Genomic DNA, 12759 nt, shown 5'->3' on the forward strand with positions numbered 1-12759 from the left:
AAGTGTTCTGGCATTTAAAGGGATTTCTGGTTTGAGACACACCTCCTTCCTGTGGCTGACTTTTTAGAGTCATTCAGGAGTCTGCACAGATTTCTACAAAAAGGTCATGTCCCCTGTTTGTCACCTTTCTAACTTTGCACCGGCTGCACACTACCTAGATGTTGATTAAAAGACTGTAGGAACCCGAAATTGTGAATTTTCTCTGTTCCTTCCTTTGGCAAATATTTAGTGGTGCCCTCTGCCCAGCAGACATTTGATGGGGAGAGGCAGGGAACATGGATGAGTAAGACTCAGTCCCTGCCTGCAGACAAGTGAGCGTAGGGGCCAGACACCAAGCAAACAGTTACCTCTCACTAGGACATGTCCTGTCTGGTAGGACACAGCCTGTGGAGCACAGAAGAATCCCTGGGAGAGGAAGTTGGCCCTGGTACTGAGTTTGGGCCTGGGCAGTTCATTGTATATCTATCCAGCACAGTGTGTGGATATGAGCAGTCTGGCCTTTTTGACTCATCTTTGTCTGCTTTTGAGGTTAAAGCTGATAACCCTCCTGTGGAGACGTGCCTTTGTACCTGTCAAACAGAATAAGTAGGAGGTAAAAAGTGGAGGCTTTTGTTCTATTTGTAACATGAATGAGATGTTTTAAAATCTGACTTTTTGCAGCTCTGTTGACTCATGACAGTGTGAAAAGAATAAGATCAGCCAGCCCAGTGTGGTTCAAAGGAGAGCATTTTATTTTTATTACTCTTAAGATGTGTTGTAAGACTTGTTATTAATCCCCTTCTCTTTCCAGCAGCCAGAGTGATATGATTGTTTAGAAACTGGATGTGAGAGCTGATTTGGTGAAAATAAACTGATGATCCTGAAAGTTTGATCTGAAAATGTATGTTGGGATGGGAACTTTTGGCCTCCTGTCACGGAAGCAGGTACATTTTTAAACTAAAGGAGTAAGGTTGGCACAGTTTTAATTGTAAGATCCTTGATTAAAAGTTAATTTTCTGCTTGAACTTGAGTTGATTTGCTAGGTTAAGTTGTTTTCAGGCAATTATTGAATTCCTACTAGAGATACCAGTCTGGAAAAGAAAAGTAGCGTTTACATATCCATAATATGGTTTGTGTATTATAGATATTATTGCTCTGATTTCTCCCATACAAACTTGGGCTTTTCAGTTAACATCACTTTAGAGGAGAAACATGCTGAGAGTTTAAATAAAAAAGCTTCTCAGTGTCACAGACTGGAATTGGTTTGGTTCCCGTGAAGCCAAACTCATGCCCCACTTGCCTGAGAACCCAGATGTATTTTGGTGAGATTTAGGCAAACATGTTAGAATTAACTCATTTTTTATTACTTATACCCAGAACTTTACAGATTCTGTAATTTTGTTTGTTTGTTTATTTTTTGGTTTTTTGAGATAGGGTCTCACTATGTAGTTGAGACTGACCTGGAACTCACTATGTGGCCCAGGCTGATCTCGAACTCACAGTGATTCTCTTGTCTTAGCTTCCCGAGTGCTGGGATTACAGGTGTGCACCGCCACGCCCGGCTATAATTCTTTTTAATTGTAAAAATAATTTAGATTTATTATATAATACTTGGAAAGTACTGAAAAATGTGAGAAAATTTTCTAGTACAGCTTTTGTGCTTCGGATGCTTTTACAAGTTTTCCCCTTTGTGCCAAAAACATATAGTGCTTACAACCTTTTGTCTGCTTTGAATATTTTTCTGTTACCAAATATTTAGTAACTGGCCAGGCGTGGTGGCTCATGCCTGTAATCCCAGCACTCGGGAGGCTGAGGCAGGAGGATCGCTGTGAGTTTGAGACCAGCCTGGGCTACATAGTGAGTTCCAGGTCAGTCTCAACTACATAGTGAGACCCTGTCTCAAGAAAAACCAAAACCAAAACAAAAACAAAAAAACCCAAATATTTAGTAGCTAACATGTTATTTTCTGTTATTATAAGTAATACTGTGAAGAATATATTTTCTTTATGACTCTTGCTCCTGTTGTCAGATTGTTCTTCAGAAGGTTGGTTCTAGTTTGTTTTCCTCAGTGTACCTTGTTCACAATGAGTTATATTTATTTCTTTTTTTAAAAGCATAAAAATAACAAAAACCTTTATAAAGTGAAAATCTCTGTATTCCTAGAGTAAACAGTGAAATACTGGAATTTTCACTGTCATGAGACTTCAATTATAGGAAGTTCTACATAAGTGCCTGGCATGGTATCTGAGTTCTGCCCTACTGGTGTTTCTGAGCCCCGTGCAGGAGTAGAGCCTGCCTTTGTGTTCTGGGCAGTGACAAGGTGGCAGTCTGGGCAGATGGCTGTGCTTGGAGTCCTAGAGGAGATGCGTGTTACAATCACCATGTCTCTGTTCCCCTTGACAGCAGATTGTCGTCTGAGAGGGTGCAGCCTTTTTCCAAGGAGCAGGCTCTTTGCTTATGAACAGCCTGGGTTTGGAAAGGCCCAATGAATCTGTCCTTGAATTCTAAGTGACACTGTGAAAAAGTTGTTGGTGGGCAGAGATGTTAGTATAGAGCTAAACACCAAACAGAGTTGCATCTAAATAGCAGGCTGTGGGTTGAAAACAGCTTCTAGGTATTTTGTTTCATTTTGGTTAAATACCTAGAAATTTTATATGCACATCCGTGCTGGTTGAAAAATTAAAAGGTCTGGCAACATTGAGTTCACATTCCTGCGTGGTCAGAGCCTGATGTGGTAGAGTAGCAGAGGGCTTTCTCATTTAGTTGTGGCATGAGTCCTTCAGCTAGCAAGTCCTTACGACACTGCCTGGCTTACTGCTCTCACTGACAAGTTCTGGTGCCGGGTCCGTGCAGGCATTGGAGTTTTCCATTCTTTCTATTTCTGTAAGTGCTAAAGTTAAATTCCTTCCAGTTGTGCTTGGTGAGTTTCCTTTCTTTTCCTCAAACATCCTGTGCTTCAGATGTACATCTGAGGGCCTTAGGAGCGTCAGGTCACGCTGCTGGTGAAGGCCAAACTGCCCCTGATGTGACCAACATGCTGTTTTTATTTTGGTGTAGACGTGTCCATTTTCTCTTGGATTTTTGTTGTTGTTGTCACCAGGGATTGAACTCTGGCTCTTGTGCTTGCAAGGCAGGCAGTGGAACCACTGAGCTAAATCCCAGGCTGTCTCTTGGATTTCTCACTTGACTTGTGCCTCCCTAAGAATCTATGTTCCTTCTTTTCTTCTTTTTAATTGTAAGAATTACTTTTTGAGTTTAAGAGCAACTGGAAAATGGCAAGATTCATCTTATTTTACAGTGAAGGAATTATGGTCAAGGCCTTTAAGCCTTTGGTCATAAAAGAAGCTCGAACTGGGTCTCAAGCTTTGGAGCTCTTTGATGGTTGGTTGTCCTAGAACAGCATCCCACTTTGATGAATGAGCTCCAGAAAATCTTTCATGAGCCTAGTGCTTTAAGAAACGTCTTTCTGTGCCTCAGTGGTACACTTGTATTACCTTAGTTCTTCTTATCTGGGAGCCCATTCTGCCCCAAAAAGCCACCTGACATTTGGGTGGTCCTTGTTGCTAAGATTTGTCCCACACTCGACACAGAGTGCTTTTCTTTATACTAATTGTATGTTTTTCCCCCTGAAATTTGACACTGTGTTTAGCATCTTTATGTGCCTTTTGGAATATCATTGAGTACCCAGAGATACAGCATCTTTACAGAGTTTCTTAGTCTTGAAGTAGGTGGTAAACAGATAGCTAAGGACATGTGAAGATTGCTGTAAACTTGACTTACACAGCTATTTCAAAAGTTAAATCAAGTTACCTTATCATGAGTCAAAAAATGGTGGTGTCTTCAAGATGATGCTTGGCTTCCTGTGACTCCTCTTGACTCCCCCCCACCCGCTTTTTTTTTTTTTGTACCAGGGATCGAACTTGGGCCCTTGCGCTTGCTTTCAGGGCAGGTGTCAAAACCGCTGCGCTAAATCCCTGGCCCGGCTTCACTTCTTCGTGCCCACTGTTGCCGAAGTCATTTCCCATTCTCTTTCCTTCCATCAGTTCTTCCTTTTCCTCCAGATTCATCTTTCTCAAGTAACCTCTGATGGTGTCATCACCAGAGGTCAGGATCTTTTGTGATGTCCCCTTGTTCGCTACTGCTGTAGTCTTCATGCTGTTGGCTCTGGGGTGTAGGCCTCTGTTTCTGCCCTTCTTCTCTCAATGGGTGCTGGGCTTTCTTTCCTCCCTTTGGGCTTTTCGTTTTTATCGCCTTTCTGCTGAGATGTCTATGCCTCAACAGTCCTGACCCCCATCTTTACCTTCTGCTCCTTTTATTCTCTTCCAGCTCTCCCACCTGCACACAGCTTTCAGTCCTTTCCTGATTCCAGCAGCATGTTCCTCTGAGCCAGAAAACTTCATACGTCTGTTGCCTTGTGGGGAAAACTCAGATGTTTATGGAGCTGAATTGCTTCTAGATTTTATTGCTTTAAGCGGGGGTGTTAGTGTAGCCAGAAAACGACTTGACTCTTAAGGAAAACTTTCTATGATTGTAGCAATATTCACAAGTAATTCTTAGGCACGGGTGTGTCCTAGGCCTATTCCAAATAGAACCTAGGCCAGGTTCCCAAAATAATTTCCCTTTGCTTGTCCTCTCTTGGAGGCCCGGAGGAAGAAGGCTGCGTGAGAGGACACTCTGACTCCTTCCAGTCTGGTGTGCGACTGCCCTGGGTACATTGTTCCAAGCATACTGGAGAAGAGAATATAGTAGCCTGACTGTAGAGTTTTAAATTTAAATAATGTATATTTTGAATCACTTAAAACATTGGTAGTTTAGGGGAACAGCAGAAGTTGTATGTAGTTATATGTAGTTCCAGAATGATCCAGAGGCGACAGTATGTGATAACAAATTTATACCATATGGCTTCCTTAGAATTTCTTTCCTCCTTTGACACCTCTGGTGTGCGCCTTGATCTTGTGTTTAAGTTTGGGTGTGAAGCAAAGTTTTAAAGGACTGTAGTAGTATTTCTGAAGAAGTCAACAGGCTGTGTGTGGAGGAATTTTAGATTTCAATTTAGTGAATATTTGATTTTTTTACTCTGTGGATTTTTGGTAAGCATTTGGGAAATTATTAAATATTGTTTATTTCTTCTACATGTTGGCAGTCCCCTGCCCTCAGTATTAGGGATTGAACCCAGGACTTTGCACATTTCAGGCAAGTGGTTTACCACTGAACACATTCCCCAGTCCTTTTTTTTTTTTTTTTTGAGACAGGGTCTTGCTAAGTTGCCTAGGTTGGCCTTGGACTTGCTATCCTCCTGCCTCAGCCTCCTGAGTGCTGGGATTATAGTTGTGTACCACTGCACAGCCATGTATTTATGTATTTACTGTTGTTTTTGTGGGACAGTGTTGATTACACGGGCACGCAGACCTTTGGAACATTCCAGAATCTATCTATGATATGTTGTATTTCACTGGTGTTAGATGGTTTTCATGGTTGCTTTTTCATTGCATGTCCACTCCATAGCTTCTAGTGTCCATCAATAAGTGTTACTCTCATCCTCATATCACCTCACAAGATAACATAGTTTTGATGTTATTAGGTATAAATCTCTAGGGGACATATGAACTGGTTTATAGTATTAAATGTGCCATATGAGTGATTTCAAGTTCCAGTGGCAGTGGTAATTTTTGCACTTCCTGACTCTTGTGTTTAAATTTGCAGCCTCAACATTGCATCACCATAGGTTTTCACATTTAATGAATATTTATGTTGAGCTGGTTATATATGAATGTGGTGGTTTCTTACTTGATTATAGCTTGCTATGTACTGTGGCCAGGAGTGCCCTACAGACAACAGAGCTGGCACACGTTTTAGCATGCCAAGCCCCAACGGATGTGGTTAGAGACCATGGTGACTGGTGCTTTGGTTGTCATGCTAACCTTGTTTTTGGAAGGGGGAGGCTCTAAAACAGCCATGAGATGGGGGCAGAATAGTTGTGGATGTTACAAGTAAAATTATTCCTTAGAGGTGTCCTGCAAGAAGATGTTATAGAAAACCCTAGAATTCTTACTGGGTATTGGATAGCATTAATCATTTTTTAATAATTAATTTTCTTTTGCAAGACTATTTGTCCTTTTGTAAACCTGTGGAAGTTATGAGATAGATTTTTCATCTGTATGTGTCTTCTGTGAATGCTGGATAGTAAATAGAGAATCTTCTGTCTCTTAATAATGCAGGCCCCTCCCTCCAGCCCACTGTCAAGCTTTACCCTAGTGATGGCTGACTGGGGGAGGGAGAAAGAATATAGCAACAGGAGAAAGGGTGGATGGGGGAACTCCTCCCTCCAGATCCCTATTTCCCCCTCCTTTTCCCTATCCTAAGAAGCCCTTTTTGTCTGTCTCTATCAAATCTATCTTATCTAACCTATCTGCTTGCCTTCCTGACTGTCTATCTTTGGTGGTACTAGAGATTGAATCCAGGGACCTCACTTTGATGTACATCTCAGCTTTTAAAAATTTTTTAGATTGAGACAGTATCTTGTTAAGTTGCCCAGGCTGGGCTTGAACTTGTGATCCTCTACCTCGCCTTCCAGAATGCAGGGATTATAGGGATGAACCACTGTACACCCAGCAATTTTTGTGTTTGTATGTGTGGTTCTGGGGGTTGAACCCAGGGCTTCATGCATGTTAGGCAAGCACTCTACCACTGAGTTGTACCCCTCGCCCAGCTCTGTGCGTGTGTATCAGCAAAGACCATGGTCATAGATATATCATCTGTAACTATGGGATGTTAGGTTGCCCTGCTCTTGAACTTTGGCAGTTAGAGCTGTGATGGGATGGAGACCTGGTGTTCAACATCCTGCTGCAGTACCATGTACCCCTTTGCAAATGGTGCCCTACATAATTAATTCTGCAGTGCTTGGTATTTTACAGTGAAATGTCAGAAAGGGAATTGATCAGGCCTAGTAAACCAGATTCCAAAATTTAGAGCAGGATGGAACTTGCAAGTATCGTCATTTGTTCTAATTCCTCTTTAAAATAGACCTGAGCCATAAGAGTTTGCAACCTGTCCAGCTTCAATAGCTCAGGTAGTCTGGTAGTGTAGAGAGAGCTTGTCCTTAATCCTTATCAATCTATCCCTTAGATTGGAAACTCCATTCTGAAGAGAGAGACTGATTAATCTTGGCTTGTTGACTTGAGTTTAACTCTGACCATCCCCTTTACAATAACCTCTTGCTAGGGATTTTTAGCTTAGTGGTTCCCCTCCCTGCCTCACAAGTGCAAGGACCTGAGTTTGATTCCTGGTACCAAAAAAAAATGTAACCTCCTTCAGGCCAGGGCTGATGTTTTATTCTTTCAGCATTTCCTCATTCTAACGCAAAGGGCCTCTCTGCAAATTGTGAAAAGCTGTCTTTTTCAAGGTGCATGACTTCTGTTTGTGGATCTAACATGAGGACATGTGAACAGTACCCCCTAGAGTTGTGCAGATGTGGCACCTGTCTGTAAGTTGTTCATTCTCTAGTGCTTCCCATCAGCAGTCTGATTTGCTGCTTCTGATTTTGGAGGTCCCTTCCTAGAAAACCAGGGAGTCATATTAGAATTGTATGAAAAGGGGCCGGGGATTTAGCTCAGTGGTTCTGCAACTTGCCTTGTAAGCACAACCCTGAGTTCAGGGGTGGGGGGAGAGAAAGAAAAGAATTGTGTGAAAAGTTAGGAAATAGATAGCAAGGAGGAGGAATTTATTATGTGGATTCTTGGCATCTGCTTTGGCTGCTTTTCTACTTGGTGCTGGCTCTTTGAAGATGAGCATGAGGTCCTCAAACTTCTGGGCAACTTACAATCTAACAGTCCTTTTGTGGAGCAGAGATTGCAACATCATTTTATGGGAGAAAATACACATATTCCTAATCACTAACTTTCAGACTATAACTTGATTTGCATATAAGTCATCTTTGTTCTTATAACTACCCCTTTTATCCAACTGTATTTGAGAAGAGTTTCTGGAAGACACTTTTGCGTTGCCAGACAATGGCATGTCTTTTAGGGACAATAATTTTCAGCTTTGCTTTGCAGACACCCAATGTTTATCAGATTCCTTCAAGTACGTTGTAAGCTCTGCAGAATGAGTGGTTCTGGGTTTCCTTTGGTGGTGGGAGAGGCAGAGGCAGAAGAATGCCCAGTTTGGGGCCAGTTGTCTGGGTTTGCGTCTTCACACTACAGGTTACCTCCCATGGAAAGGTGGCTTTGCTTCTCTGAATCTCAGTTTCTTCCTCTGTGCCAAAGAGATGAATCCTTCCTAGACTTGTAGAAAAGATTGCATGAGTTGCTAACAGCAGGAAAATGGTATTTAGTCATGATAAGGATGAAGAAAATAACGTACATAATTTCGTGATGTTCCCTACATGTACCTAACATTTATGTTGTGGTTGAAATTTTTGTTCTAGAATAGTAGCTTATGAAGGTTAGAGAATCCCAGAATACTGCTCATTGAGCAGAGAAGTGATCATACCATGGAAATCTTTTTTTTTTTTAAACATACTGAGTGCTATGCTACTTGCACCATGTTCCTTTTCTCCTGGTGTGGGACCTGTGGCTCCCTGGATTAGGTTTGGAGCACCCAGGCTCTTCATACCAATTCCCTAGTTTGTCAGTCACCTCCATGTGCCAGGAAGGGTGCTTTGCTGTAGCCTCACCTGCTCACCCCTACGACTCCCTACTCCAGACGCGTGCACACACTCAGCTGGGCAGGAGGTGCAAGTCCTGTGTGCTTCTAAGTCTGCCTACCTGTTCTTCCGGAACCACATGGCCTTCATTTGGGCAATGCTACTTTGAAGGAAAGCAGGGCGGTGGATTGTGCCTCTGGGTCTGGCCAAAGCACATGGAATGCTGTGATACATTAAGGCTGTGCTCTGGGGGCCTAATTATTTGGCAGGCACAAATGACTTCAGCGCTTGGTTTAATCCAATATGTGATTTTGCCAAAGCAAATACTTTATTAATCTTAACTCCCCAAATTAGACACATTGACTTTTTCTAAAAATGGGAATGATTGAGTGCATTTAAAAAAAAAAAATCTCCCTCTCTTACCCTCCTTCCACCAAGACTGGGCTGTGCATTCCTCTCCTTGAATGGAGGTCATTTCCATGGCTGTCTACCTCCTTCTCTTAATATTCTGAAACCTGGTAATGCAGTGATGCCCCTTCTGTGAAGGGCTGTGTGTGAGTGAGTGCACGAGCTTTTCCAGGTGCTTCTGTGTTTTTCTTCGGGGCCAAAGAAAGGATGGAACTTTTCTGACTGGGTACCGGTCTTGGTTTCTTTGGGATTCTGATCCAGAACATGTACAGGGAAAACTACTGGGTCACTCCCATTAGTGACCTTGATGTGACCACACTTTGTGTGATGTGAGGGTAAGCAGTCAAGTCCATAGGGCCTCCCACCTAACACGTTTCGTCTGTCCTTAGAGTGTGTTGGAGAGAGGGCAGCGCGCAAGGCAAAATGTACCCAGGATAAGAAAGTGACCTTTTTCTTGTCTAACTAGGGAAAAAATGCCTCTAAATAAGCAACCTAGCCTCACCTCGGGAAATATTTCTTGATTAACCTCCTCCTCCCTCCGGTTCACATGGCTTCTGCCTTTGGGTCTGAGTTGACCTGTTAGAGTTTATCAGCTTTGAAGTTGAAAGGTACTATTTTAGTTCATTTCTTTCACATTGCAGGTTTTGAGACTGATTTAACTAGATTCTGAGGGGAGCTTACTTTATAGCATTCTTAAGAGCTCGGACAATCTTGAAAGAGTTAATCTCTAATTAGCTCATTCCTAAGGTATTTAATGCCCTTATTAAAACTCAACTGCTTGTTCACTTTTTTCTTTAGTGAATCAGATTTTTGAGGAGCTGAGCCTTCACTCCTCAGATCACAGGCTCACATGTTGAAGCTGGCAGTGCTAGAGGCTAGTTCCTATCTATGTGACAGCATTTTTAATTTAACAGGACCGCCTTTGATGTTTCCAAATATTTATAGGCAGCTTTAGATCATTTCAGTGTGTGCCTGCTTGCTTGCGCGCCCCCCACCTCCAACTGGAGCAGTTTTTTCTCATGCAACAGCCTTCCTTTTATCCTGTTAGCTTATTTTTGTTTCCTTTGCAGCTTTGGTGAAGATTCCTTGGCTGTATTCGCACACATGAGGCTGACCCTTCTCTTTGCTTCTTTGGTAAAGGCCATTTCTCTGTGTCATCTTGCCTGCTTCAGATTGCTTAAGGCATTTCTGTTGCTTCCTTGACTTTCTTCTTTGTCCCTCAACTTTCTAGAAGTTTTTTTTTTGCCTTTTTGATTTATCCATTTTCTGGCTGATCTTAAAGCTGTCAAGCCAGCGTTGAGACCTGAGCCATATGTGTGAAGGTGGCTCTTTATGGATGACTTGGCAGTGGTGTCCTCCTCTGCCTGCTTCTATTATCCAGGCCTCTTTAGGCTACAACATAAAGTGGACTTACAGCAGGCACTGTTGTAGCTGGAGCAGGAAATTCAGATAGAACTCTGTCTTGATCATTGTAGGCTTGTTCCATTTGGTGCTGCTGGCTGACAGTAATAGAAAGTCAACCCCTTTCGTATCAGGAATAAAAAAAACAAGGCTGCAGTATAGATTTGTTAAACCAATAAGAAAAAAAAAAAAGAAATTTTGTCCCAATCAAAACAAATGACAGGGTCAGGGATGTAGCTCTGTGGTGCCACCACCCACCTTGCCAGCACAAGGACCTGAGTTCAATCCCTGGTACAAGAAAAAACAAAAAAACAAATGACAGAACAGAGGACAGCAATTTCTCCAGCCTGGATTCTAGGTAAACTTTCTGCTTGTGAAACAATCTATTATTCAACCCTCTCTTGCTGTTGCTTACCTGGCCCTGGCAGGCAGAAGCCCAGAACATTTCATGACTTCCTCTGTCATTGCTGGCTCTGCCTTCTTCTAGTACATTAACATAGGTAGTTAATTAAATGTTTGAATGAGCAAATACTGTATGTTTGACACTGTTTGTCCCACTAGATTCTCAGGAGGATTCTGAGTGATAAGAGCCCTTGCTTTTCTTTTCTGTTTTTGCTTTTTTGTTTTTGGTACCAGGGATTGAACTTGGGACTTTGTGTTTGCGAGACAGGCAGTGGAACCACTGAGCCAAATTCCTGGCTCTGTTTTTGCTTTTTTAGATGAGGACACCAATGTGCAGAAAAGTTTAATACATCTAGTGGATTGAGAACCTGGCTGAAGCTCAGGACTGTGTTTATTGGCTCACCACAAGGTAGTTTTTTGTTTTTGTTTTCTTTTTTTTGGTACTGGGGATCGAACTAGGGTCCTTGCACTTGCAAGGCAGGCCACCGAACCGCTGAGCTAAATCCCCAGCCCCACCACAAGGTAGTTTTGAGGCAGGCAAATCCAGTGGCAGTCTGCTAATCTCTTATGATTAAAAAATGCTCCTTAGTATAACATTTACTGTGTGTTGTGGTAGATGAGAGCTGACTAGGTTCTTGTCATGCCAAGGGCACAGGAATAGAGAGCATGGCTTGAACCAGACTGTTTTTGTGTCCTGACTCTGCCGCTGTCAGCTGTGTGATCTTGGCTAGGTCGCACAACCTCTCTGGACTTCCTCATCTGTAGCATGAGTCAGATAGCTTGTACCACCAAAGGATGATGAATATTAAATGAGATATGTAGTATACAGCAAATGCTTAACATGTTAGATTCAGTGTTACTACTGAATTGTCACCACCCAAGAGTTTGTAGACCTGTGAGAAGACAGCTTGGCAGCTGTAGTAGAGAGATGTGCTGATTTTTAGCAGGGACCCAGGATAGAGCCACTGGCTAGTTTTATTAGCTTGCTTTCAGCAGATAGGTACTGAATTCATACTCTGTGGCAGTTGGACCCATTGAAGCACACTGATCCTGCCCCCTCCCTATTTTCTGTTTCCCTTCTTAGGGGAATTTGAGCTAAAATGTTAATTGCCACCTGGACAGAGATTTCCTGGAGTCATTTTCACATAAAACCCCAAGATGCCAAATAGCACAGCCATACTCTGTTCACATTTTATCTTACATGGCCTTGTGCTATCCTTCAACTGTTATTTTAATCTTATCTAATTTTACTTAATTTTTCTGGCTTCTTCTGCATGAGAACTTTATGGTCCTTGAGAATGTACTAGCAGCTCGCCAAGGGAGCAGGTGGTGACCGTTTTGTTCCCCACAGTGCCCAGATGGTGTCCGTGCCTTCTCGTGGTCTGGTTCCACTGGGGATTTGTTGATAAGATTTTGCTTTGATTTAGTTTTCCAACCTATCGCCATATTCAGATTCAATTACTGGCATTGAAACGTTTTTCTCTGCAGAGTTTCACCATCTAGATCATTCATTAGCTCTGTTAAAACATAAGTCTCATTTTGTATAAGCCCAGCTCCTTTGTAAGTAGTGAGGATGGTTGTGCAAAACTTTTTCTTTGCCCACAATGTATGGATTTTATAGAGTGGATTTTAGCATGCTTTTACTTGTTCAATTGGCTGTAAACATATTTAATCTAGAATAGAAGACACAGTTATTGTCTTTGTGTACTTATGAACCCAGATCTTTCTCTAAAATAGATTTAAGGTAATTTTGATGTCTTTCCTCTTGAGTTAGGGAGGTTTTGGTGGGAAGTGTGTGTTTTAAAATTTTTTAGAAATGTATTACTGGGGGCTGGGGATTTAGCTCAGTGGTTCTGGTGCCTGCCTTGCAAACACAAGGTCCTGAGTTCAATCCCCAGTGTGTGTGTGTGTGTGGGGGGGAAATA

At 42.3% G+C, this 12759-nt stretch overlaps 1 protein-coding gene across 1 annotated transcript in view; it reads left to right on the forward strand.

Moving 5' to 3' along the window:
- Positions 1–500: 500 nt before the first annotated feature.
- The window catches only part of Znrf3 (zinc and ring finger 3), a 137166-nt gene continuing 124907 nt past the window's right edge, over positions 501–12759 (forward strand). The window contains exon 1 of the mRNA XM_010603722.3: positions 501–923. Within this exon, the coding sequence (XP_010602024.1) occupies positions 879–923 (45 nt within the window). The 5' untranslated portion in view covers positions 501–878. The remainder of the gene's footprint in view (positions 924–12759) is intronic.

This window comes from Fukomys damarensis, unplaced genomic scaffold, assembly GCF_012274545.1.
Source record: "Fukomys damarensis isolate Sample0158 unplaced genomic scaffold, DMR_v1.0_HiC HiC_scaffold_12, whole genome shotgun sequence".
Classification (NCBI taxonomy): Eukaryota; Metazoa; Chordata; class Mammalia; order Rodentia; family Bathyergidae; genus Fukomys; species Fukomys damarensis.